Genomic DNA, 27768 nt, shown 5'->3' with positions numbered 1-27768 from the left:
ATGTGGAAACGTTCTGCCCTTTAGACAGTGGACTATTTGGTCGTTGACATCTTCAGATGAGCTGGAATGAAAATCCTCTGCAGTTGTTGTAACATACCTTGCAACTGGTTCACACTTCGCACTTAAGGATCCTTTATATGCTCAGATGTTTGCACTTAATTGTCCAGACAGACAGTGTTTCTGGCCTGTGAAAAGTATGGCGGCACTCTAACTGATACAGATGAGATGAAGTGCTTTAGTACTGTATATAGTGGCATGAAATATTTCTGGAAACATATGGCTCAACAAAGGTGACATTTCAGCAAAAATTTCATATGAGCATAGCTTCAGCCAGTTGCTTTAGCACCTCGATTTTATTGTAAGTCTTTTATAACCACTTACCGGTTTTCTCATCGACGTCAATTCTCCTTATATACAGTGTAATATGCCACAAGAAAAAACTCTGCTTTCTCCTAGATGCTTAAACCAGTACTCTTTTTCAATTTCTATCTCCTCGAAAGTGTTATGTATTTTAGAAGCCACTCTTTTGGTGATCTTCTATGTGCTTATCCTTATCTTTTTGTAACTTCTGAAGTAATAATGTTATACAGAATAATCATTTTATACACAAATTTACTTAATTTGGCCACAGCCAGTGAATACTCTGCACTCTCAGACTACTGATCAGGGACTGCAAGAGAGCTGCATCGTGGTCAGAAGGTGTAAATGCGAACTGGATACTCCAGACCAGATCTCCAGACAGTTGCAAACAGTCTGCTCCGACAAACTTGGGCGTGTAAAGGCTCCATTATGGATTCAACATTTCCTATCACTTAATTTCTCTGACTAAAAGGGCAGTCAATCAGTTCAATGTTATAAGTGTGCCTCTGGGTGGGAATATAAATCACTAATAGCCACGATTTGTAGTGGTATGGTCTTGTCTATCTCTCAATCTGCCTGCATTTAATCACTGATATGTTTGGCAAGTAGAGCGTTCAGAAGAAGCAATGGCCAAGATGCCCAGAGTGTCATTTCAGTCCAGAATACAAGGCAGCACTGAACCCGGATCAAAATGAAGTGTTTGCAGGATGTACACCTCACTGAAAAACTGTCGCAGAATGAGCTCGGTTGCAGCAGGATGTTGTGGACGGCGCTCTGGGTTAGCAGAAGACTGCTCATTTTCGGTAAGTGATTTAACTCCCCGTGAAGCCTACAACAGATTAGAGCTAATAGTGAAACTGGGGAGAAAACTCTTAATGCTAATACCGAGCTATAAAACTAGCACTATAGTCCTCATTAGAGGGGATCGTGTGAAGGCGTCCAATACCGAAATGCACAGCTTCTGCTGTCAGCTGTCCTTAATTGGCAGTTGATGAAAAGTCTACACCGTTGGCCCTTTTCTGCTCAACTGTATCACTATTACTCCAATCGAGCACACAACAGTAGCTTTTCGAGAAGATTGTACAATACCTACTCCAATTAACAAACATTCACCTGCAGTTATTTGAAGTTTTAACTTTTAGTGCAAAAACCCAACTTTTCATCTATGACAAGCTGACATCTTATTGTAAGTTTACTAAAAGTAATGTAACTCTCAGAAAGTTATTCACTTACCAATAACTGAGCATGTGCTGAAAGCGTTACACTTTTGAACAATTTAGTGATGTTATGTCATACGATAAAACACTTATTACAAGTAATTCTACGCTGAACAGTCCAAATCCTAGACCTTAAATTGAGAATGTGGGTTTAGTAAAACTGACATTATGAACACATGACACTTTGCCAATAATTACAATGAAGGAGCAGGTTAAATCTCAACTATATAGAACATTATGAAAAAAGTAAGTACACTAAACCATCCACCACTGTTACTAGCCACCCATACAGAGTTACACCAGGTTAAAAATTATTTTGGTTATACAAAATTTTGAGGAATGTGTACAGAAAGTAGTTAACAGGAATGAAGACACACACCTGTCACATCAAGTGTTTCAGTCTGGCAGTCCCAAAGGCGAGCTACAAATTGTCCATCACAGGAACCTAACCAGTTCTGCCAGTCATTGACACTGATAACTGACTTTTTGTGAGGAATGACAGCTTTTGTCTTATATTCACTTTAATAATCTTTGGAGAGACAATGATCTTTAAGCATTAAAAATGTTACGTGGCAGCATACAACTTTTAATAACTATTGGGTGGTTATAACTAAAGTGCAGCTACTTGTGGAGGTCCAGTACGGGCTGTAATTATCATAGAGCGGTGAAATTTCGTAGGTACGATAATGCGAAACGGGTTTACACAGAAAAAAAATTGTACCAATTTTGGACAGCAGATGCAATATGGCACTTTACACTGTCTGACGATATGACATCCGCACAGTCATTTGACAAGCTATAATGTGAGTGAACAGTATGGCTACCTGGAAGAGAGATTATGTGCTGTTAGTGAAACTGTTTCGTGTAAAGTGCAGCAATTACAGTGCTGCACTGAGAGAGTATCGTCAACTGAAAGGTCCCAGGAGAGGCCCAATGTCATTAAATAGTTTAAAGAAGATAATGCAGTTCTGAAACACGGGTCAGCTCAGTGGGGAACGTGAAAGACGAAGGCGTACTATCACGGTGGAGGTTATTGACGAGGTTGCTGTTGCCGTAACTGACCGAGCAGCCCCAGGTAGTACTAGTGCTCGTGCAGTGTCCCACCACGTGGTCAACAGTACAGAAAACCTTTACTGTTTATTTTACAAGATCTACATGGTGCAGTAGCTGAGACTGCATTATCTGCAACATTTTGAATTTGCTGTGGTTTCTGGCACGGATCAACGTCGATGACATGGGCAGACTAATATTCTACAGAGTGACAGTACGTTAAATTGTGTCTTGTGCCAAAGAGCCACTGCACTCGCCATATCTAACTGTGTCATGTGCATTCTCGGTCCATCCTTCTTTGAAGAGAACGCATCCAGACAGCCTGTCAGCTGTATCACGACCTCTGCACGAAATGTACTTCTGCACTGAACTCTGCAAATCACACTTAAGTGCCTGCCAGAGGGCTCATCGACCAAACTTCACAATTATTCTCTATTATTCCACTCTCGAATAACGCGGAGCAAGCTCCAATTTCCATAATTTTATGATGATGATTGTTTCTCCCTATGTAGGTCTGTGCTAACAAAACTTTTTTGCATTCAGAGGAGAAAGGTGGTGATTAAAATTTTGTGAGAAAATCCCTATGCAATGAGAAATGTCTTATTTTACTGATGTCTGCCCCAAATCCCGTAGATCGTCTGTGACATTCTTTCCCGTTTCTCGATCATACAAACTGTGCTACTCTTCTTTGAACTTTATCGATGTACTCTGTTAATCCTATCCGATAAGGACCCCACACTGCACAGCAGTACTCTAAAAGAGGATGGACGAGCATAGTGTAGGCAGTGTTTAATAGGTTTGCTACACCTTCTTCATGTTCTGCCAAATAATCACAGTCTGTTGTTCACCTTACCCTCAACATTTTGTGTTCTTTCCAATTTCAGTTGTTCATCCTTGTAATTCCTAGGTATTTAATTGAATTTACAGTTGTCAGATTTGACTGAGTTATTGTGTACACCAAGTTGAATGAATTCCTTTTGCAATCATGTAAATTACCTCACACTTTTCATTATTTAGGGTCACTTGCCAATTTTTGCACCATACCGGTACCTTTTCTAAGTCGTTTTATAATTTGCTTTGATCTTCTGATGACTTTACTAGACATTAAATGACAGCATCATCTGCAAACAACTTAAGACGGTTCCTCAAATTACTTGGAGAATGCCAGAAATCACTTCTGTTTTACTCAACGACTTTCTGTCAGTTACTGTGAATTGTGACACCTCTCACAGGAAATCACCCATCCAATCACATAACTGAGACAATACTCCACAAGCTCATAATTTGATTACAAGCCACAAGACAGGTACAGTATCGAAAAGCATTCTGGAAATCCTGAAATGCGGAATCAATTTGAAATCCCTTGTCAATAGCATGCAACACTGTGTGAATAAAGAGCTACTTGTGTTTCAAAAGAACAATGTTTTCTAAATCCATATTGACTGTGTCAATAGACTGTTCTCTTTGATGTAATTCATAGTGTTAGAACACAATATGTTCCGAAATCCTGCTGCACACTGACTTTAACGAAATGGGGCCATAATTTGGTGGATTACTACTACTTCCTTTCTTGAATATTAGTATAACTTGTGCAACTTTCCAGTCTTTGGGTACAGACCTTTTGTTGAGTGAGTGGCTGTATATGAGGCTATTCCATCAGCATACTCTGAAAGGAACCTAATTGGTATACAGTCTGGACCAGAAGACTTGCTTCTATTAAGTGATTTCAGTTGCTTCACTACTCCGAGGATATCTACTTCCGAGTTACTCATGCTGGCAGCTATTCTTGATTTGAACTCTGTAATATTTACTACTTCATCTTTTGTGAAGGAATTTCGGAAGGGTGTGTTTAGTAACTCTGCTTTAGCTGCACTGTCATTCTCATCAACTGTATTTCCACTGCTATTGCAAAGAGAAGGCAATGATTGTGTCTTGCCACCAGCATATTTTACATACATCCAGATTCTATGGATTTTTGCCAGGTTTCGAGACAAAGTTTCATTGTAGAAACGATTTAAACATCTCACATTTAAGTTCACAATAAATTTCGAGCTCCTGTAAAAGATCGCCAAATTTGGGGATTTTGCGTTCATTTAAATTTGCCATGTTTTTTTCATTGTTTTTACAACAGTGTTCTGACCCGTTTTGTATATCGAGGAGGGTCAGCTCTGTCGTTTGTTAATTTATTTGGTATAAATCTCTCAATTGTTGCTGATACTACAGGGTGATTCAAAAAGAATACCACAACTTTAAAAATGTGTATTTAATGAAAGAAACATAATATAACCTTCTGTTATACATCATTACAAAGAGTATTTGAAAAGGTTTTTTTTCACTCAAAAACAAGTTCAGAGATGTTCAATATTGCCCCCTCCAGACACTCGAGCAATATCAACCCGATACTCCAACTCGTTCCACACTCTCTGTAGCATATCAGGCGTAACAGTTTGGATAGCTGCTGTTATTTCTCGTTTCAAATCATCAATGGTGGCTGGGAAACACCATATCCTTAACATACCCCCATAAGAAAAAATCGCAGGGGGGTAAGATCAGGGCTTCTTGGAGGCCAGTGATGAAGTGCTCTGTCACGGGCTGCCTGGCCGTCCAGAACTTTTCCCTTTGCACAAACACCCATTCTCTGTAAACTGTTTATACCAACGTTTAATACACCACCTATCAGGAGGTTTAACACCATACTTCGTTCAAAATGCACGCTGAACAACTGTCGTCGATTCACTTCTGCCGTACTCAATAACACAAAAAGCTTTCTGTTGAGCGGTCGCCATCTTAGCATCAACTTACGCTGACGCCTAGTCAACAGCGCCTCAAGCGAACAAATGTACAACTAAATGAAACTTTATAGCTCCCTTAATTCGCCGACAGATAGTGCTTAGCTCTGCCTTTTGTCGTTGCAGAGTTTTAAATTCCTAAAGTTGTGGTATTCTTTTTGAATCACCCTGTATTTCTTTGAATTCAAGCTACATGATCTGGTCTACATTTATATTGTTAGTTTGGAAGGAGTGGAGATTGTCTCTTAGAAAGGTGTCAAGTGAATTTTTATCTGCTTTTTTTTAAATTGGTATATTTTTCGTTTATTTTTGGAGGATTTGTGAGCTATGGTACTCAACCTCACTGCAAGAACTCTGTATTAACTAATCCCTGTATCCGTTTTGATACACACAATTAGCTCAGGATTATTTGTTGCTAAGAAGTCAAGCGTATTTTCACAACCATTTACTATTTAAGTGGGCTCACGAACTAACTGCTGAAAATAATTTTTACCAAACGTGTTTAGCAAAATTTTGGATGATGTTTTATGCATACCTCCAGAGTTAAACGTATATTTTCGCCAACATATTAAGGGTAAACTGAAGTCGCCAGTGACTAATTGTATGAGTTACGTACATTTTTGAAATTAGACTCAAGTTTCCTCTTAACATTTTTTAGACTCAAGTTTCCTCTGAACATATCAGCAATTATATCGTCTGAGTTGGGAGGTTGGTAAAAGGATCCAATTATTATTTTATTCTAGTCGACAAGAATGACCTTGACTCACACTAACTCACAGGAACTACCTACTTCAGTTTCATTACAAGTTAAACTACTTTTAACAGTAACAAACACGCCACCAACAACTGTGTTTAGCCTATCTCTTTGAACACCATTAGGTGCTCTGCAAAAATTTCAGCTGAACTTATCTCCAGCTTTCAGTGCCTACAACAATTTGAGCATCAGTGCTCAACACAGCTACAACTAGTTACAACTGTTATACCGACGGTTCCTGGATATACATTCTTCCCGTGTTCGATCTGCAACCATCTAGACAAAGCCCCTTCTGTGTTTCCCCGAGATCTTCTAACCTGCTACCCCTGTAGCTGCCTCTGCACGTAATGGACTCCTGACCTGTTTAGCAAGACATCCTTGTGCAGCTTGTGATACCTGCTTTGGAAGAACGCAACTGTGTGGAAACCAACGTTCTCATGCAAGTAGAGATGGGTCGAGCTCGTTCATTCCCGTGAACTACTTCATTCATTTCACTCTTTGCCGTGAAGCGTTCAAATGAAGTAGTTCATTCATGAAGTACGGAAGCCTGGCGAAGTTGCCCAGTTCGCCGCTCAGCCGCGGCTGCGCTCGCTTCTCCTCACTCGTACAATAAAGCTTCATAATACTTCATATTTTTACCAACAGATGGCCGAACTATGCAGTAACGTGCACTTAACGTTTTACGCTCTTAACAGCGTCTGAGTTAAATAGAGCATGGTCGAAGGGGACAAAGGAAAGATAAACAGAGAAGCCCGTCACATATAAATAAGGTATTACATTTAATCTTGCTCGACATTTTCTCATGAAGCGCCCAAAAAAGTCTTTATCTGCTAAATGAAACATTACTTGTTGTATTCATGGACTGAAAACTAGGGCTACCAACGAAATGCAGTCCACTTTTATGTTCCTTTTAAAATTTAATCCAAAACAGAATGAGTATGTTTACCACTGTCACAAAGTCTATATACCTACGTTAAGTAATTATTCAGAAGTTTTCCTGTAGATTTTATTTTTGTTGAGAATAATAACCTTCCAGATTCAATACGTAAACTGTCACCTGTAGTCATTGGTACGATTTCAGGTAAAATCCCTCTTTCAGTGTTATTAACAAACCTTTTATTTTCGTGTTGGCTGTGCGTGCTCACACAGCCAGCCTCTTCGTTTGTATCTTTAATATTCATTTGTCTGCAAGCGCTGCCAACGGTAGGCTACCCGCCGACGCGAAGTTTAACTGCACAAATAGTCACGGGTAATGATGTCAGTACTGCAGGAAGCAGCTGACGCTGCCTTCCCCTCGCCCTCACCTCCCCAACCCCTCGTAAAACTATCGTTCTCCACAAACACCGCGCGATTTGTCGACAGGCAGTAGGGGGAGGACTGAAGTGAAGGGTGGAGAGGGAGAGGGGAAGAGAGTGAGTGAACTAGAAAAAAGTATGGAGTGTGCTATCTGTGAAGAGTTTGAAGTACCAGTTCACTGAAATTGAGTGGTTAGTTCACACTTCACTGGAGTGAAGCGTTCATTTGAACGACTCATTCACGAGCTCCCCATCACTACATGCAAGATGGGGCAACACCTCCTGTTGCTTGCCCAGTGAAAGATCTGCTTAATACAACCTTACACAAACATATTATCTTCACAGGCTTTCCAGGTGTGTAGTCTGTAAGATCACCTGGTCTAAATCCGTGTGACTTTACTTTTGAAAGAAACATTCAGCTCTCTACCTGATCTGAAGGCCAGTATACGGGAACACATCATTTAGGTTCCGTCAGAACTGCTGTCGGCAATCATTTAACGGATACAGCCTCTCGTCGACGTCTTCTGTGCTCGTACTGAATAAATTGTTTAAGCGGCAGTTAATAATAAAACCGACATAATGCCTTTCTCACTTGTTTTATCTTTTGTGCCCGCATTACGTCCGTAATACATTACGTGTGGGAATGTTTCTTTCTTGATAGGAAAAAATTAGTATCAACTATTTTCCAGTGTAAACTGGTTTCACATTAATGCATTAGAATATCTACCAAGTTTCGCTGCCATACAGTAATCGCAGCCTACACTGGACCTATCTGAGTAGCTGCACTTTAATTATAACTGTTCCAGTAGCTGCAAGAAATGAACATTTTAAAATTCTGTTAGCATACTAAATAAACAAGTTTCATGTTTGCATTGATTTACAGCTGATTTATTTCACCTCTTGTAGCTTATCTGTAAAACACTGAGGAGAAGATGTTAAATTCAATCAAAAATGTCAATGTTCTGTTTGTAGACAGATGACATTTTTGTCAACCGCGCCCATAAGACATTACCCGATCCTCGAATCACATCTATGTTTGTGGGGCTCTTCACTTCGTAATCCAACTCAGAGAAGAGCCATTTATTTTTTTGGGTATACGTACTGGTGTCTATTACCATCTGTGGTGTCGTCTGCAACACAGAACTCTAACAATTACAAATGGTGACAGCCTTCATGAGACTGATCAGTTTTTTAAGAATGCATAATTGCCCCTCCAAACTCGAGTCTTTACAAGTAAAACCTCTCCGTAAGCTACGAGTCCTGAAAGGTGAGGTGGTTATTTTCTTGTCATCAAACCAAAGGCCAGTCTGAATACCACAGTGCTCTGCACGGCAAGCTCTTACTGGAGATGCTAAGCAGCTGCCTTCCTCTGACCTTTGAACTGACCGACCCAGCAAGTTATACAGTTTAACACGCAACCGAAAAATTTTCACATTAATGAACACTACCAAAGGTGAAAGAAGTGATAAGTGACACATGAAACTCCTAGTGCTGACCTGGGAAAAAACTCGAGACCTTTGGATACGTACACCCGGAAAAGTTTTATCGAAGCAAGTAGCGCTTGTCACACTACATACTACTTGTTTTGAGGTATAATCTATTTCATAACAGAGCAGCACAACTTTAACAGTGCTGTCTCTGTCCATTAACATCCACAACTGACGAAGCAAAGTCTTCGATACTATATGTAGATTACCTAGTGGTCCGAGTCGATATATTACCGAAAGGAATAAGTTACGACCGACGGAAGGACTAAAATTTCATCAATTAGCCCTATCTTCTAATATGTATTGATACACAAAATGGCAGAACGTGACAACACAGTTTTTACACAATTTTGTGCAGTATAAATATGGCAATTACTACAAGAAGACTGAACAAATAAAATATTTCGCATTTTTATGCAGCTCTGTGTCAATAGCTATACTGTGTTTAGTCCAGAGAAATTCTTGTGCATCATAAGAACCCATTTTATAGAACTGATTCCACTAGCAAACTAGCTATGGTAGTAATTGCCTTTCTGAAAGGCAATCTTTGGAAGGCAAAATTTTAGCTCGTCCTCTGAATTTTGTTCTTAGTTGCAAAATAACTCAAAATAAATAAATGCATTTTCTCCTTCGCTGTCAGTGCAACACTAAGGTAAAAACTTTTCCATTTTGTTGTTTTCTTCCTCCATTTCACATTTCCGATGCCGCCACCCCCCCCCCCCCCCCCTCCCCCTCCATATCAGTTTTAACCAGTCAAACAGTGGAGCATCAACTATTGTCTATTGTTATAGAACAGCTTTATTCTAAGGTGCAATTTCAGACAACCTTTACTGCTATTATTAAAGCCTGAAATTCAGTCTCTGAAAATACTGACTTAACTTCTCCCCATCTCGTCCTCCTCCACTTACAATTCCGTTCCCAATCTGTTCTTTCCTTATGTAGGTCGTCTCCTGCCTTATGCACATCACAGACTTTCAAATAATTGTAAATTCAGTATGTTATCATCATTCCACATGCCACACGAAGGAATTCCAGTTTCTGAACACTAGTGGACTGTGCTTGATACTTCCTGAGAGAGTGAGTCTCCTGGTGGCACACAACATTGTGAATGCTAACCTCTGGGACTGCCAAGACAGAGACAGGTGAGTTTTGATATGTGGAAGACCTTAGCTTAGCTTAGTAGTTAGTTCTCACCCGGCAACCAGCAGCACATTACTCTAGTGGGTTAGAGGAAAGCACTAGGGTTAGCTCGTGGGTCTTTCTGGTTCCTGTAGCGAACCGTCAACCAGACGCCGAGAAACTGCAAGAGAAACCACAACCGTTATTACGTGCAACTGAGCTCGTGTGCAAATACCTCGAGACTGAACACTTCCCGTGTCTACGTGACACAGGAAGTACAAAAACACTGACATTTGAGGACTTTGCGTGCACATGCCACAATTTTAGATTAATAACAATTTACACTGAAGCATACAAATATTGAAGAGGAAATGAAAATAGCTTAACTGTTTTCACTATTGCCAAATACAAACAGATAAAATACTTACCTGTTTAGAGTTTTGACAGCAGTTCTGCTCTCAAAAAAGATAAAGAAATGACAGCTTCCAAAATCAAGTCTCACTTTTTCCAGAAAACAGGACAGGATGAAAGTTGACTGGAACTTTTTATTGGCTCAGGAAGGACAGGGCATACACCGCGAGGGCGAGACAGCAAGACAGGCAACAGAATGGGAACACATTTTAGGCCATAACTTCTCATTGGTTTGTCTGAAATTCTGTACAAAATACTCCCTCTGTCAACCTCAGCCCTACACCCACATAATGATATGTATCGTATGGCTTTTTGACACACACAAAAAATATGTTATGTATAGAATAATATGTATAACACAAAAACTTGCAAACCTCTAGGCTATTGGTGTAATTATCAACTCTGGTAGTCGCCAGCTGGAAGTCTTAAGGTCTACCACTGTACAATCTTGTGGGAGCATTCTTCTGCGATGTGTCTGACGGTCTGTGGTTTCCAACAATTGCAAAGTGGAGATAGTCGCTTAGTCCATTTGCGTAAAAAATAAGCACATCTGCCATATTTGGTTCTAATGCTTTTTAGCACAGACCACATTCTGCATCGCAGGTCAAATGCTGATTTTTTTGGGGGGATCTATGGCACATTACTATTTTGCTTGAGTCCATGCATTAGTAAGGTTGGACTATTTTCCACAGCAACTCCTGCCCCTTTAATTGTTGGTCGTCTAGAGCAGAGTAAGTTAAGGTCTGCAACATTCATATCACGATGGACTGGTAGATTTTTAAAATAAATGGTCATTCGTACTCATCTGTGAGAGCATTTATGCGTCATCATCAAGGGGGTGGAATGTGGCTCAGTGCCAGTAGCCACTGCATACGGCATGATTCGATAATACCTCTGGTCATTCTCACTGCCAAAGAACACAGGGTAAGTGCTGGTGCTTCTCAGGTTGTGCTCCACAGATTTTGGATGATGTCATTTCTCACAATCAATATTTCATATATTTTTGTTACATGCTCCCAGAAAGATATAGTTCTATCAAGGATTACCACCAGGTACTTTGATGTTTTTCCTACAAACGTGGTTTGAAAAGTTCTCGGAATAACTACAAGAGGTCAACACTAGCATAACAAGTTGTTCACGTGATATTCATTCGACTGATGCCAGTAAACACGTGCCACACGAGTGCTCTTTGAAGAGAGCTGTGGCGGTGATTTGACTCTTCTTCTTGTTCTCGTGTAGCAATTTGTGAAGATGGGGAGGGGAGGGGGGGAGGGGGAGGGGGGGAGAGAGAAAAGAGATTTGAGCGGTGATTAAGTACTTCTTAAATAAAGGTATGAAAGCAAAGGATGTTCATGCGAATTTACAAAATACACTTCATATTCAACTGTTGCAAAGTGGACGAATGAATTTAAATTTGGTCTGGAGAACTTAGATGATGATCACTGCAGTGGTCAACCAAGATGTGTCACTACTCCAGAAACCATTGCAATAGTGCACAAAATGGTCACGGAGGATCGCCTATTGAAAATGCGTGAAACTGCTCACGCTTGCCAGATATCATCTGAAAGGGTACATCACATTTTAATTCGAGAACTAGAAACGACAAAATTATCTGCAAGATGGGTGCCGCGTCACGACAATGCGTGCCCGCACATACGTGCCATTGCCGTGGCAAAATTACATGAACTAAGGTATGAACTGTTGCCACACCCACCGTATTCACCTGATATGGCTCCATCAGACTTCCACGTCTTCCCAAAGCTGAAAATTTTTCTCAGTGGATGAAGAACTGATAGCTGGAGTTGACAACTATTTTGCAGGGCTGGAGGAAACTCATTATCGAGATGGGTTCGAGGCACTGGAACATCATTGGACCGAGTGCATTAATCTACAAGGAGACTACATTGAAAAATAAAAATAGTTTCAGTTATGTAAGTACTTTTTTCTATTCCGTTCTGAGAGCTTTTCAAACAACCCTCATAAGTACAGCATATTCACAAACTGTATGTCTAGTTTTCTTCTGGCCAGTTTTATATTTAATTGTAAGCAGGAAACCTCCATTTTGGTGATGTTTGGTTGGAGTCTTCATTTACGAAAGTACTTTCCAACTACATCTAGGTCCGCCATTAAGGTTTCTTCCGATTGTTCAACTGAGCTACACCTTGTTACAAGTACGCAGTTGTCAGCATAACTAAACTCCCTTGATTTTGTTTCTAGAATGTCTGCAGTATATAGGTTTAAGATAAGTGGTACGAAGACTGATCCCTTTGGTACACCACTTTTAATTTGTTTTTAGAGCTGATGATGTATCCCACGACTACTCTGAACACTTTGTCATTACCATACTGTCAATTAGTCGAGTGGTTGGTTTGCAAGAAATTTTATGATGAAGCTCGTATTTTATGCCTTTCCTCCACTTTGCATTGTAGGCCACTTATAGTTCAGTGAATGTAGCTGCAGTTTTAAGTTTTCTTTGTAATCCTACCTTAATGCTACCATTTTCTTTAGCTTCAGCTGTTAGAGTTCAGAATTCCTACTTCACATCGTTTGTGTGCACTTTGTCTCTCACTGCTGTGACTTCGCCACTAGATGTCTAGCAACAGCGTTTGGATTAACTGTTGTCTTACTACTTTGTGTGGGGGGAACCCATTTCCTGGTTTCCTTAACGATGTCCATATCTGCTACTCAATGTCTGAAAATTCAGGCTTGCTACTGTTTCTGTCCACAGATCGAATATTTTTAAGTGCCACTGCTTTTGGTTAAACCAATAAAGTCGTAAGAATTTTCTGTGGTCTCATACTGTCATTAAAGGCTTTAAAATTTTGTTCACTGTCACACTGGTTAATAGTTAGCAAGAAGCTACTGCTATCTTTGTAACAGCTGTTTTTTGTCTTAGTATTACATTCATGCTATTCTATGTTTCACAAGAAAAGGTCAATAATGGTAGCAAAAGGAGGCATTAATGAAGCTGCTGAAACTTTTTACAAGTGGCCTCTGCAAGTTGTTCTACAATAAACACCTTCAACCCCTCAAACCTACCAACCAATTCTAAGCACACACTTGTATACTCTGAACATACTATTCGATTGAATTTCCACCAAAAAATGATAAATTAATTAGTGAATGGGAAAATATACAGAATACAGCAGTTTATTCATTTTTAAATTACCTGTAGCAGTGACTGTGCATACTCCAAAATGTGGGTGCTTTATTAATTCTAGGCAGTGTTTTCTGTAATGACTTGTACATCCTTGGTAAAGTAGACTACTTTCACACCTTTTGGTCTTGTATTAGACGTACTGACCTGTATGTACTGAACCTTGTTCAGATTTAAAACCCCTTTGCCTCGAACCACCAGATGATGTTTCCAAATATTTTGTTAGTCGCATTTTCAGCAATGGTTCTCTGGCATTATTTTTTATTCTTATACTTGTACCATCTGCAAAACAGACCAAATCTGCACCTTCTACCAAAGCAAGTTGCAGAGAAGCAAAAGAAGATCCAGAGTAGAATCCTGTGGTACACTGTGTATGATTACTTCGAATTCTGAGCGCCTACTGCTATGCGACTGCCACGGAACTGATATGCACTGCCTTCTGCCACAGAGGATAAAATAAAAACTAAACTGCCTATGTCCACATTCCATAATATTTTAACTTTTACATGAGAATATTGTGGTCCACACAGTCAAAAGCCTCAGCCAAATCACAAAATATTCCCAATGGTATTAATTCACGATTTCTTGAATCTACAACAACTGTACCTCTAGTGATGGATTTATAATAATATTATATTTACTTCTGTATAGTTTGACATCATCAAATTATTTACAATCACTGATGGATAAAAATGAACTATAATTGGTACAGCATATACCAGGTTCAAATCACGAGTCGTCAATTGTTGTGACTCGCCGATCATTCAAAGTGCCGCAGCGCAATTATGCACGTCCTCTACGTGTGGCGCTGTCTGCCAGCCGTGCAGCAGCTGCGCCACCTAAGTGGCCAGCCGAGCAGTGGCCGCTAGACTGGGACTCAGTGCTTATTCGAAAGCTAACGAATACACATGTCAACTTACTCTGTGACTTATATGTGTTGTTGTGTCGTTCCGAAATATGTGTGTTAAACTTGAAGTTCTAACAATTGGTGACGAGGTAGTGGATTTTTCCTTTTCACCATTGACTCACAGGGTTCCATGGCTACTGTCGAGCAACTCTTGCAAAATCTCCTCGAACAGCAAACGCTTCTGACAGCGGCGATTCGCGATTTCGTCGCGGCGTCAAATGCGGGGCGTTTCTCGTCGTTGGCTATACCTCCTTTTCCTCCTTACGACGAGACGGCGGAAGACTGGTCTGATTATGAAAAACGTCTTCGACAGCACTTCTTGGCATTTCATGCCACTGACGAACAACCATGTAAGTCTCTGTTCCTTTCCTGGATTTCACCTCAAATGTATCGGCTGTTGTCGCAATTGGCTCCTTTGAAGGATCCTACGTCTTTGTCCTTCGCTGAAATGTGCTCACTTCTGTCTGTCTATTTTCAAAAGCAAACGCATGTGGTAGCCTCTCGTGTTGCCTTTTATCGTTGTCAAAAACAACCAAATCAATCCTATCGCGCTTGGGCTGCTGAACTTTACGGCCTCAGTCAAAAGTGTCAATTTGTTATTGACGTTCACAAAGAATCCTATGCCGATTCCATGGTACGGGATGCTATTATCCGGTCGGCGCCTGACAAAGAAGTTGGCAAATCCGACTCTAGATGAAGTTCTCTCCATTGCGCAGTCTTTTGAAATTTCTCACGCCGCTGGGGCGCAAATAGAAGCGTGGGGTGATGTCGGGGAAATACAACCTCTGTGCGCTGTTGAAGATGCGTGCGGCGCGTCCCCGCCAGCCGACGTGGCCGCAGTGCACTCCCACGCGCAGCCTCGGCCTAGCCGTAAACAACCCGCTAAGAAACTGCAGCAAACCCCCGGCAACTTCCTTCATGTCCGTGGTGTTTTACGAAACATTCACGCCAGGATTGTCCCCAACGTTGGGCTGTGTGTCACAATTGCAAAAAGAAAGGTCATGTGTCTTCCGTTTGTAAATCCGACCGCATATGTGATGTTCATGAACATGACGCTGATTCTGATTCTGTGTTGACTGTCAATTGCACTTCTTCCCTTTCAGGGAAGTTATTCCTCACTGTCCAAATCCTTGGTCGAGATGTTCACATGCAAGTGGATACTGGTTCTGCTGCCACTATAATTAATTCTCAGACGTATCTTCAGCTGGGTTCTCCAATCCTGTTCCCCGTCACTCGGCAATTACGGACGTACAATAAACAGAAGATTTCTCTCTTGGGACAGTTTAATGCTGAGGTATCTTACAAATCAGTCGTTCGCACTGCTCCCATATTTGTAGTCGACCAGAGCAACGCAGAAAATCTTTTTGGTTTCGATGCCTTTCGCATTTTTGGGTTCTCCATAGATGACTCTCAATATTGTCTCTGACGCTATTCCTTATGCTCAACTGGATTCCTTGTCGACGACATTTTCGTCCCTTTTTTCTCCTGGGTTAGGCCGTGCAAACGACTTTGAAGCTCATATCACGTTCAAACCCACTGCTCGGCCTAAGTTTTTTCGGGCTCGGCCCATTCCTGTGGCCCTTCGTGATCGGGTAAAACGGGAGCTGGATCGTCTCACTGCATCAGGGGTCTTGCTTCCTGTCACTTCCAGTGAGTGGTCCTCTCCTGTCGTCGTAGTTGCTAAGCCAAATGGCGATATTCGTCTCTGTGGCGATTTCAAAGCCACTGTAAATGCTCAATGCCTCATCGACACTTACCCTATGCCCCGTCCTGAAGAACTGTTCACTAAACTTGCTGGAGGCCAGTATTTTTCTAAAATTGACCTGTCAGAAGCTTATCATCAACTTCCTCTCGACGCTGCTTCCCGGCAGTTTCTGGTCCTTAACAAGCCTTTCGGCCTCTATCAATACCAACGCTTGCCATTCGGGGTTGCTAGCGCCCCTGCTCTCTTTCAGTGATTCTTGGAACAATTATTGCTCCCTGTCCCTGGGTGTATCAATTACATGGACGACATTGTTGTCACTGGCTCCACCACTGACGAACATCTTCAAAATCTCCACACACTTTTTCATGTCTTACAGACTGCCGGTCTTAAGTGTAATCTTCAGAAATCACAATTTTTTCAGGCATCTATCACTTACTTGGGGTTTCAACTCTCTTGGGATGGTATTCGTCCGCTTCAACAAACTGTCGCTGCGATCAATGCCCTTCCTCGCCCTACATCTGTTAAGGAACTGCAGGCCTTCTTGGGGAAAATAGCATACTATCACAAGTTTTTACCGTCTGCGGCTTCGGTGGCTCAGCCGTTGCATCGCCTGTTGCATAAAAAGTGCCTTTTCACTGGTCCGCATCATGTGAAGCGGCTTTCCAGAAATTAAAGACTATGCTGAAACAGGCCCCGTGCCTGGCTACTTATCGCCCTGGCCAACATCTTGTTGTTGCCACAGACGCCTCTCAATACGGGGTCGGTGCAGTCCTTGCGCACCATTTTTCTGACGGTTCGGAACAACCCATTGCTGATGCCTCCAAAACGCTCACAGATGCCCAACAAAAGTATTCTCAAATTGAGAAAGAAGCTTTGGCCATCATTTATGCTCTTCATAAGTTTGGTGTTTTTCTCTATGGCTCCAAATTTTATCTTGTTACGGATCACAAACCACTTGTTTCCTTGTTTCATCCATCAACGTCACTTCCCGACAAGGCTGCACACCGCCTCCAGCGTTGGGCTCTTTACTAGTCTCGTTTCAATTATGAGATTCATTTCCGGCCAACGGCTCAACATGCGAATGCTGATGCTCTGTCTCACCTTCCCATGGGTCCTGATCAGGCATTCGATAGGGACGAACTTTTGTGTTTCCACCTGGATGTTGCCGAGCAGCGGGTTGTGGACGGGTTCCCCATCACTGGGGACAGGCTGGCGGCTGCTACGGGTTCTGACCCTACCCTCTCCCGGGTTTTACGCTGTATTCAGAAGGGTTGGCCAGATCACCCATCCGCTAAGACTTCTGATCCGTTGCGGAACTACTACGCTTTGCGCTTCCGCCTCACGGCTAGGGATGGTGTTATCCTCCTCTCCACTGACAATGCTTCGCCGCGTGTTGTGGTACCTGCGTCTTTGCGTGCTTCGGTCTTATGCCTCCTTCACCAAGGGCACTGGGGTGTGTCTCGCACAAAATCTCTGGCGCGCCGTCATGTGTACTGGCCTGGCATCGACTCTGAAATAGCACACATGGTCGCTGCCTGCGGCCCTTGTGCGTCACAGGCGCTGCCCCAAAGTCCTCTTTGTCCCCGTGGCCTTCGCCTGAGAAGCCCTGGGAGTGCATTCATGCTGACTTTGTGGGACCCTTTTTAGGTACTTATTGGCTCCTCGTAAGTGACGCCTACTCTAACTTTCCTTTCATTGTCCGTTGCACGTCGCCTACCACCGTGGCAACCACCAGTGCTCTCGCCCGCATTTTTTCTTTGGAAGGCCTCCCCTCTACTCTTGTTACTGATAATGGTCTGCAATTTGCCTCTTCCAAATTTGCGGATTTTTGTGCTCGTCACGGCGTTACGCATGTCACGGCCCTGCCGTTCCATCCACAATCCAACGGTGAGGCTGAACGACTGGTCCGCACATTTAAGGCTCAGATGCGGAAACTTCTGACTTCTTCTGCTGCTGATGAGGCGCTTCTCCAGTTTCTGGCGTCTTACCGTTTCACCACCATGGGCGACCACAGCCCGGCTGAGCTCTTACATGGCCGACAGCCCCGCACGCTACTTCATCTTCTGCGGCCTCCCACCTCATGGCCGCGGGTGCCTTCACTTGGCTGGTTCACCACCGACGACTTCGTCTGGGTACGGGGATATGGCAGGCGACCAAAATGGAGCCCGGGCCGCATCTTAAGACACCGTGGCAGACGCCTGTATGAAATCCAGACGGACACGGGTGTTGCAGTGTGTCATTCGGACCAGCTTCGGCCTCGGGTGCCAGCAACGCCTGTTCCGAATGCCGCCACACCACCTTTGGCTCTACCTGATGCTCGGGATCTTGGCATCTCTCAATACTCACAATGCAGCCCTCTCACCGTCATCGCGATGCCAGCACCAGAACGGACGCCACCAGGAGACGTGCCCATGCAGGAACCGGAGGACCATCCTCTGTCTGAGCAAATCTACTTGCCTCCTCCTCCAATGGACACCGACGCATCGCCCATATCTCCTGTCATATCAATTGGACTTGCCACAATGGACAGATTGGTGCATGGGGCCCCAGCAGATTCGACCCCTACGTCTCCGGTCATCTCGACCCGTTATCGTCGGGGACACTTCCGTCTGTACGGGAAGCCGCCTCCTCGAGACTTTACGGCGAGTCAAACAATGCCTATGGACGTTAGCCATCTCCAGGACACCTCCATCAAGACCAGTGCAACAATTTCAAAGGGGGGAAAAGTGTTGTGACTCGCCAATCATTCAAAGTGCCGCCGCGCAATTACGCACGTCCTCTACGTGCGGCGCTGTCTGCCAGCTATGCAACAGCTGCGCCACCTAAGCGGCCAGCCGAGCAGCGGCCGCTAGACTGGGACTCAGTGCTTATTTGAATGCTAACGAATACCTGTACACATGTCAACTTACTCTGTGACTTATATGTGTTGTTGTGTCGTTCCGAAATATATGTGTTAAACTTGAAGTTCTAACAGTCAACCACATAAAATCTACAAGAAACAGGTTGTCTAGAAATAATATTTAAATCCACACTGTAATAAAAACTTCACAGTCAGGTAACATGAGTCGGCAAAGTACTCTGACATGATGTAAGACTTACGCACCAAAGCAGAAACAATAATGAGGATGCAAGAAAGGTAAGGGGGAAAGCTTGTGAGACTTAAATCAACTAGTGCGATGTCACACCTCTGGATCGTCACGCCTACCTCTGTGAAGCTGAAGAACAAGCCTATCCCTCCGGACAGCTTGAAGGCATAGTCGATCGTGTTCTGCAGGGCCTCGCTGCACTTCGAGCACTTCTGTGTGTTGCACAAGTCTGGCTGCAGGAAACAAATTACAATATCAACAGGTTTTTCACACTTTTACTACAGAAACATTTCACTCTGTAGAAACACACTCAAGATTAGTTAACACTGTATAATCAAAAATTTTCTTATTTTGCTGTTTCCACAAGAGCACAACATACCATTAGAGATCACACACTGCATAAATTCCATAATAAAATAAATTAATTGAAACACGAAATATTAATAATAAAGTACCAAAATACTTAAAAAGGATAAGAGCACAAAACATGTTTGGAAATAATTACAGACCTACTAATCTGAAACTCCCTGCCAGAACTTCCAGCTGAGACTGGGTAGATAAGCAAAAAATTAATAGGCATTTGGCTGGCAGTCTCACAAGTCATAATACAAATCACGGACAGAGGAGGTCTCCAAACAAACTGGGTGCACTCTTACATAGCTTGTGGCACACACCTGTCTGTTTCGCACGTTCGCAAGTTGTTTGGAGATGAGGGCTGTCCACTACTCAAGAGGAGACTGGTGCGAGCTATACGCAACCAAAGGTACCCGGAGCTATTGAGATGTACGAACTGCTTATTTGCCAACTCTCTGCAGATCCATTATGTCGAACCAGGCACGTCTGCACAAAGATATATATGTGTATATTTACTCACACAAAAAGTAGTATTGTCTTCCTTATCGAACCCACAGCATTTAAACACTGTCTCCAAATCCATCTGTGTTGTCGTGTTTTCAATTTTGTTCCATCCCTGAAAAGACAAAACCAAAAATAAAATGTGTAAGCATTGCAGTACAACCATCATCTGACTGGTTTTACGATGATACATTCAAAGAAGAAATTCACACGCCAAATGAAATCCATTCACTGAGTAAATAGGTACAAGGAAATATTTTTGCAGTTTAGTTGGTTGGTTGGTTTAAAAGAGAGGGGGTGGGGGGTGGAAGGGGGGGGGGGGGGAGGAGGCCAAACTGCTAGCTCATCGGCCCCTCGTTCCCATTAAAATAATTAGTTCATACACTTGTATGCAGAACTAAAGATCGGTGGCTTGTACTTTATCCAGTAAAGCTGGTCTTCTGAAGCAACAAATTAAAAATAGCCATTGAGCCAAAATACATATGATATAATGATTGCTAGGAAAATAGGAATGCGGTAAGCTACTACAAACAGCATAGTGAACGCATTATTGTGGCCAAGATAGACACGAAGCCCACACCTACTACAGTAGTACAAGTTTATATGCCAACTGGCTCTGCAGATGACGAAGAAATTGAAGAAATGTATGATGAAATAAAAGAAATTATTCAGATAGTGAAGGGAGACGAAAATTTAATAGTCATGGGTGACTGGAATTCGAGTGTAGGAAAAGGGAGAGAAGGAAACGTAGTAGGTGAATATGGATTGGGGCTAAGAAATGAAAGAGGAAGCCACCTGGTAGAATTTTGCACAGAGCACAACTTAATAATAGCTAACACTTGGTTTAAGAATCATGATAGAAGGTTGTATACATGGAAGAACCCTGGAGATACTAAAATGTATAAGATAGATTATATAATGGTAAGACAGAGATTTAGGAACCAGGTTTTAAATTGTAAGACATTTCCAGGGGCAGATGTGGACTCTGACCACAATCTATTGGTTATGACCTGTAGATTAAAACTGAAGAAACTGCAAAAAGGTGGGAATTTAAGGAGATGGGACCTGGATAAACTGAAAGAATCAGAGGTTGTACAGAATTTCAGGGAGAGCATAAGGGAACAATTCACAGGAATGGGGGAAAGAAATACAGTAGAAGAGGAATGGGTAGCTTTGAGGGATGAAGTAGTGAAGGCAGCAGAGGATCAAGTAGGTAAAAAGACGAGGGCTAGTAGAAATCCTTGGGTAACAGAAGAAATATTGAATTTAATTGATGAAAGGAGAAAATATAAAAGTGCAGTAAATGAAGCAGGCAAAAAGGAATACAAACGTCTCAAAAATGAGATCGACAGGAAGTGCAAAATGGCTAATCAGGGATGGCTAGAGGACAAATGTAAGGATGTAGAGGCTTGTCTCACTAGGGGTAAGACAGATACTGCCTACAGGAAAATTAAAGAGACCTTTGGAGATAAGAGAACCACTTGTATGAACATCAAGAGCTCAGATGGAAACCCAGTTCTAAGCAAAGAAGGGAAAGCAGAAAGGTGGAAGGAGTATATAGAGGGTCTATACAAGGGCGATGTACTTGAGGACAATATTATGGAAATGGAAGAGGATGTAGATGAAGATGAAATGGGAGATACGATACTGCGTGAAGAGTTTGACAGAGCACTGAAAGACCTGAGTCGAAACAAGGCCCCCGGAGTAGACAACATTCCATTGGAACTACTGACGGCCTTGGGAGAGCCAGTCCTGACAAAACTCTACCATCTGGTGAGCAAGATGTATGAAACAGGCGAAATACCCTCAGACTTCAAGAAGAATGTAATAATTTCAATCCCAAAGAAAGCAGGTGTTGATAGATGTGAAAATTACCGAACAATCAGTTTAATAAGCCACAGCTGCAAAATACTAACACGAATTCTTTACAGACGAATGGAAAAACTAGTAGAAACCGACCTCGGGGAAGATCAGTTTGGATTCCGTAGAAATACTGGAACACGTGAGGCAATACTGACCTTACGACTTATCTTAGAAGAAAGATTAAGGAAAGGCAAACCTACGTTTCTAGCATTTGTAGACTTAGAGAAAACTTTTGACAATGTTGACTGGAATACTCTCTTTCAAATTCTAAAGGTGGCAGGGGTAAAATACAGGGAGCGAAAGGCTATTTACAATTTGTACAGAAACCAGATGGCAGTTATAAGGGTCGAAGAGTATGAAAGGGAAGCAGTGGTTGGGAAGGGAGTAAGACAGGGTTGTAGCCTCTCCCCGATGTTATTCAATCTGTATATTGAGCAACCAGTAAAGGAAACAAAAGAAAAATTCGGAGTAGGTATTAAAATCCGTGGAGAAGAAATAAAAACTTTGAGGTTCGCCGATGACATTGTAATTCTGTCAGAGACAGCAAAGGACTTGGAAGAGCAGTTGAACGGAATGGACAGTGTCTTGAAAGGAGGGTATAAGACGAACATCAACAAAAGCAAAACGAGGATAATGGAATGTAGTCGAATTAAGTCGGGTGAGGTTGAGGGTATTACATTAGGAAATGAGACACTTAAAGTAGTAAAGGAGTTTTGCTATTTGGGGAGCAAAATAACTGATGATGGTCGAAGTAGAGAGGATATAAAATGTAGACTGGCAATGGCAAGGAAAGCGTTTCTGAAGAAGAGAAATTTGTTAACATCGAGTATAGATTTAAGTGTCAGGAAGTCATTTCTGAAAGTATTTGTATGGAGTGTAGCCATGTATGGAAGTGAAACATGGACGGTAAATAGTTTGGATAAGAAGAGAATAGAAGCTTTCGAAATGTGGTGCTACAGAAGAATGCTGAAGATTAGATGGGTAGATCACATAACTAATGAGGAAGTATTGAATAGAATTGGGGAGAAGAGAAGTTTGTGGCACAACTTGACCAGAAGAAGGGATCGGTTGGTAGGACATGTTCTGAGGCATCAAGGGATCACCAGTTTAGTATTGGAGGGCAGCGTGGAGGGTAAAAATCGTAGGGGGAGACCAAGAGATGAATACACTAAGCAGATTCAGAAGGATGTAGGTTGCAGTAGGTACTGGGAGATGAAGAAGCTAGCACAGGACAGAGTAGCATGGAGAGCTGCATCAAACCAGTCTCAGGACTGAAGACCACAACAACAACAGGTTATGTACGTTTTTACTTCAATTCACTGTTCGATGGAAATTTTGCATATTATCCACAGTGGTCTAAGACACAGGGCAATGTAACTGAGGAAGTACGGTTACGGTTTAACATCCCATCAACACTGTGCCCATGAAAGATAGACAATGGTGACAATGTTGGGGTTTAACAGGAACAACCGATAGTGTCATCAGTCCTTCCATCCCAAAAATGCCGTGATCTAAAATTTCCACCGCATTTTGCGATAACTGGGAGAACTGGAGGCCACTTTGCAACCAGTTCAAATGCAGTGGACACTAAAAGACAAAGTAATCTTTTGCTTCCAATCCGGCAACTCTCTGAAGACCTGGAACTAGATGGAATGTGCTCTACAGCCAGGAAATTATTGCCATAATTTTAATCTTTCCAAAATGTGAGTAGAGCCTGGGACCTTCCCCATTATTACAGAAAAACCTGAGCTTTGACTTCATGATGATGGATTTGGTCCACTCAACAGCCAGTCATCAATGCCCCTACTTTGTGTCAGCACGCAAATGTTGCAGCGGTGGGTCTGAGAGAACAGTAATCCATCCACAAATTGAAAAAACTGCCTTTGTGACAAACAAAATTACAACACTTAAAATTGATAAAAATTATACAACTGTCTGGTTAGTCTATCCACTCAGAGCTCATTAACCATCTCTCCCCAATACTTACAGGATGAGACCCAACATGGTTACAACATTTTGTCATACATTACACAGTCATCAGCAAGAATGGTGGACAGAATTCCAGGCAATATGAAAGCATATAAACCACTATTACAGTATTTAAAACACTGTACTGAGAGTGGTAAACTATGAACTTCATACACTGGTAATCTTCCTGCTGACAGGGAAAAATTTACGTCAGTGGACAGCGTTATTCTCAGTCCTGATAGCAGTATTCCCTTCCATCGGTGTCATCAGCACGAGGTCTGCCATTCAACTAACAGTAGTTTGTTATTTCCCACTTCTCACCATTCATTTTTGCACTGATGCAAAACTTCCGTCAGACAATGAGATGACTGTTGGGGGCATGGTGCACCCAATTAGGACACCATCTCTACATTAAAAAGTAATAATCTGCCTAGACATAATAGGAACAATCTGGAGATGGCAGTCTGTGTGTGTGTGTGTGTGTGTGTGTGTGTGTGTGTGTGTGTGTGTGTGTGTGTGTGTGTGTGTGTGAGGTGTGCTTGCTCATGTAAGTGTGTGTGTGTGTGTGTGTGTGTGTGTGTGTGTGTGTGTGTGTGTGTGTGTGTGGGTGCACACGCATGAAGATGATGATGATGAGAAAAGGGTAAGATTGAAAACTGGTGCTGGCACACAGCGACCAAACGGCGAGGTTACCAGTCCCGCAATTCAGAAGTTACATGTGCGATGTAGAGGCGTCCGCTAAAAGATGGCAGATCCAGTCAGAGGGGCCAAACTGTATCGTGAGGGAGCTAAAAACACACACAGTAGAAGGCTTAAAATGGTAGCCCATTCTAAAAACTGGAAAAACAGTGAGATAAAAGAGTGGTTTTTGCTTTATAACTGACAATAAAAATCCCTTTCACAAAGGAAACTGAGGACTAGTTCAACCATCCGTGAATCGTCTGCTAATATTAAAGGCGAGGAATCTGGAAGGCTATACTCAGTACGAAGGGCCAAAAGAAGGGGACATTCCAGTCTGGTTCCACAGCCACACTGTGAGGGTGGCTCATTACGCAAGAGAAAACAACGTGCAGATGGCACAAGACAGTGGACTCCTTCCTAGAGCTGCAGAAGGAAGAGCACTAAACTGCAGTAGTCTCCTCGATTGTGCGAAGTTTATTACTGAGAGTAGTAGCGCATCAGATGTCATTCCACTTTTGGACAACGAGAAACTTGATGGTTATCTGCATATCTGCATGTGGAATCATTAAAGAGAATTGACAGTAAGTATCTGCCTCTCTAGTCAAATGGTCACCCAGTTCATTCCCCAGGCTGCCCACACGACTCGGGACTTGGAGAAAGACAACAGAGCACGCAGCACGGCCAATGGCAGATATAAGATCCCGGATAGCAGAGACCAAAGTGTGATGAGAGTAACATCAGTCTATATCCTGTAGGCTACTCAGTGAGTCAGGATGTATTAAAACACTGTGGAGACACTCTCGAGTAACAAAATGGAGGGGGGAGGGCTGTTAATGGCTAGCAGCTCTGCTGTGAACGCACTACGTGATCCTGGCAGTAAATGGTGTTTCGTGCCAGTAAGAGACGTGAAAGCATATCCCGCCTTATCTATCGTTCTAGAATCGTCAGTGATCAGTGTAGAAGATGTCAGCACCTCGTAACTCTTCAAGAATGGAACGTACAAGACACCAGAATATCATTGGGGCGGCAGAGACCTCAGGACCCCGGAACAGACCTGTCCTAATCCAAGGTCCGGGCACCATCCAGGGGGGAAGGGCAGGGATGGGGAGAGGGTGGGTCGGGTGGTAAGGGTCGAGAGAAGAAATATATGTGGCACTTTCCAGTGAGTGGAGACAGAGTTCCCGACGGAGAAAAGTGCGACGCATTCCAATCGGCCCGGTATCGGGAGGGAAACGTCCCTCGTTTGCAAAGAGGAAGAGGTAAACGGGATAGTCGGGGAATCGTCAAATGGAGATGCCATAAGAAACCAGTAGTTGGCTCCATTGTATTTGTGGAGGGGGAATCCCAGCTTCCGTGGGGAGACGGTCGACGGGACTAGTGTGAAAGGCACCGATTGCCAGAGGCACCCCATAAGGGTCAAGTAGTTTCAGAATGGAAGGAACCGCTGAGCCACAAACCTGACACCAATAATCTCATCTGGACAACACCAGAGCGCTACAAATATGGAGAAGAGTAGCACGGTCTGCACCCCGAGATGTGTCAGCCGGGAGGCAGAGAGCATTAAGCTGCTGCATGTAGAACTCAGGGTGTGTTGTGGGTTGACGGCAAAAATGCGTAGCCCGCGTTTTGGAGGGAGGAAACAGAGTCGTTGCAGAGGGCCGACGCAGAGGTCGACCGGATGGCGCTTCAAAGCTGACGTTCGGCAGATGCTACTGAGTGGGAGCTGCACCGGATGCAAAAATCGTCAACATACAATGCCGGGATAACCGGAGGCCAAACGGGGGCTACGAGCCCGTCAATGGTGACGAAGAATATGACACTTGACGCAGAACCCTGTGGGATACCGTTCTCCTGGATCCAACAGGTGGAGAACGAAGTGCCAACTCTAACCCGGTAGAGCCAGTGGGTTAAAACATCACAGATAAAAATTGAAAAGGCAAAAGCCCCAGTCATGGAGGATACTTAAAATGTGATGGCACTAAGCGGTATCATATGCCGTATGTAGATCGAATACGGTGTCAGTAAAATCCTGTCGGATTGCTGCTTCCGATCTGAGCAAACGGTCAGTTGTCGATCGTCCTTCCTGGAAGCCACACTAATACTGGGACAAAAGGCCCCGAGATTTGAGGACCCGACATAATTTGAAGTTAATCGTCCTCTCGAGCAGTTTACAAAGTACACTGTTCGGGCTAAACGGTCGGTAACTGTCGAGAGATGCCGGGTTCTTCCCGAGCTTAAGGACGGGGAACTATGCCGTATCCCCTTTGCCTGGGGAAGAGAACCATTAGCCAAATGCTGTTAAAGACCCTGAGCAGACGTCGCCTCTCAGTAACGTCCAAGTGCTGTATCATCTGGTTGTGGATGGAACCTGGCCCGAGGCCACGTCACGTGAAGAGGTACGAGCCTGCAAGAATTCCCATTCAGTGAAGGGTTCATTTCAGGCTTCAGTTTGGTGCGGGTCGAAAGAGAAGGTGATTTTGCCAACTCCTGATTTCTGCCAGAGGAAGGTAGCAGAGTAGGACGATGACCCCACGCTGTCGTAAAGTGTGTCGCAAGATATTCTACGAGGACTGAGAGATCAGACAGTGCACCCTATCGGATAACAGCCCGGACAGTTGACTGTCGCTTGCAGTCCACAAAGCTACAGATCTTTGAGAAAACCTGCAATGAGGAGGCACTCGTCCCTAGGGAGGAAACACATTGCCTTGGTGCTCGCAGCATTCCTTTGTACTCTGCTTAATAAGATAGTAAGCCTTTGCACACAGATGCTTAAAAGTGATAAGGTTGGTCTGTGAAGGGAGTTGTATAAATCCACTGGCAGTCCTGGATAGCAACTGCTACGTCCTCGGTCCACCACAGTACCAGTCGATGGGGGCTGGGGGGACGGGACGACCACCTGTGGCTGCGGGAATGGCAGTGCCAGTGTCATGAAGATGAGATGTCTCACATGACCACATTGGCAATGTGTACCTTTCTACAGGTAAGCCACTTCCTTATGTTGAGCTGCCTATCTTAATACAGCAGCACTGAGCAGGGAAGCAGCATTCTGAGAAAGAAGTGTCAA

The 27768-nt window shown here is 43.1% G+C and overlaps 1 protein-coding gene across 2 annotated transcripts in view; it reads right to left on the bottom strand.

The window, feature by feature from the left end:
* The window catches only part of LOC126109876 (tetraspanin-31), a 64540-nt gene that overhangs the window by 4584 nt on the left and 32188 nt on the right, over positions 1-27768 (bottom strand). The window contains exons 4-6 of one of the 2 annotated variants that reach the window (XM_049914948.1): positions 20212-20307; positions 19457-19570; positions 10147-10252 (exon numbers count right to left, since the gene is read on the bottom strand). In XM_049914948.1, coding sequence (XP_049770905.1) covers positions 10178-10252; positions 19457-19570; positions 20212-20307 — 285 coding nt within the window. In that variant the 3' untranslated portion in view covers positions 10147-10177. The remainder of the gene's footprint in view (positions 1-10146; positions 10253-19456; positions 19571-20211; positions 20308-27768) is intronic. The other variant, XM_049914947.1, reaches the window with a different exon arrangement.

Source organism: Schistocerca cancellata, chromosome 12 (genome assembly GCF_023864275.1).
Source record: "Schistocerca cancellata isolate TAMUIC-IGC-003103 chromosome 12, iqSchCanc2.1, whole genome shotgun sequence".
NCBI classification, from domain to species: Eukaryota; Metazoa; Arthropoda; class Insecta; order Orthoptera; family Acrididae; genus Schistocerca; species Schistocerca cancellata.
The sequence above is the reverse complement of the archived record's forward strand: the minus strand, read 5'-3'. Positions and strand labels throughout refer to the sequence as shown.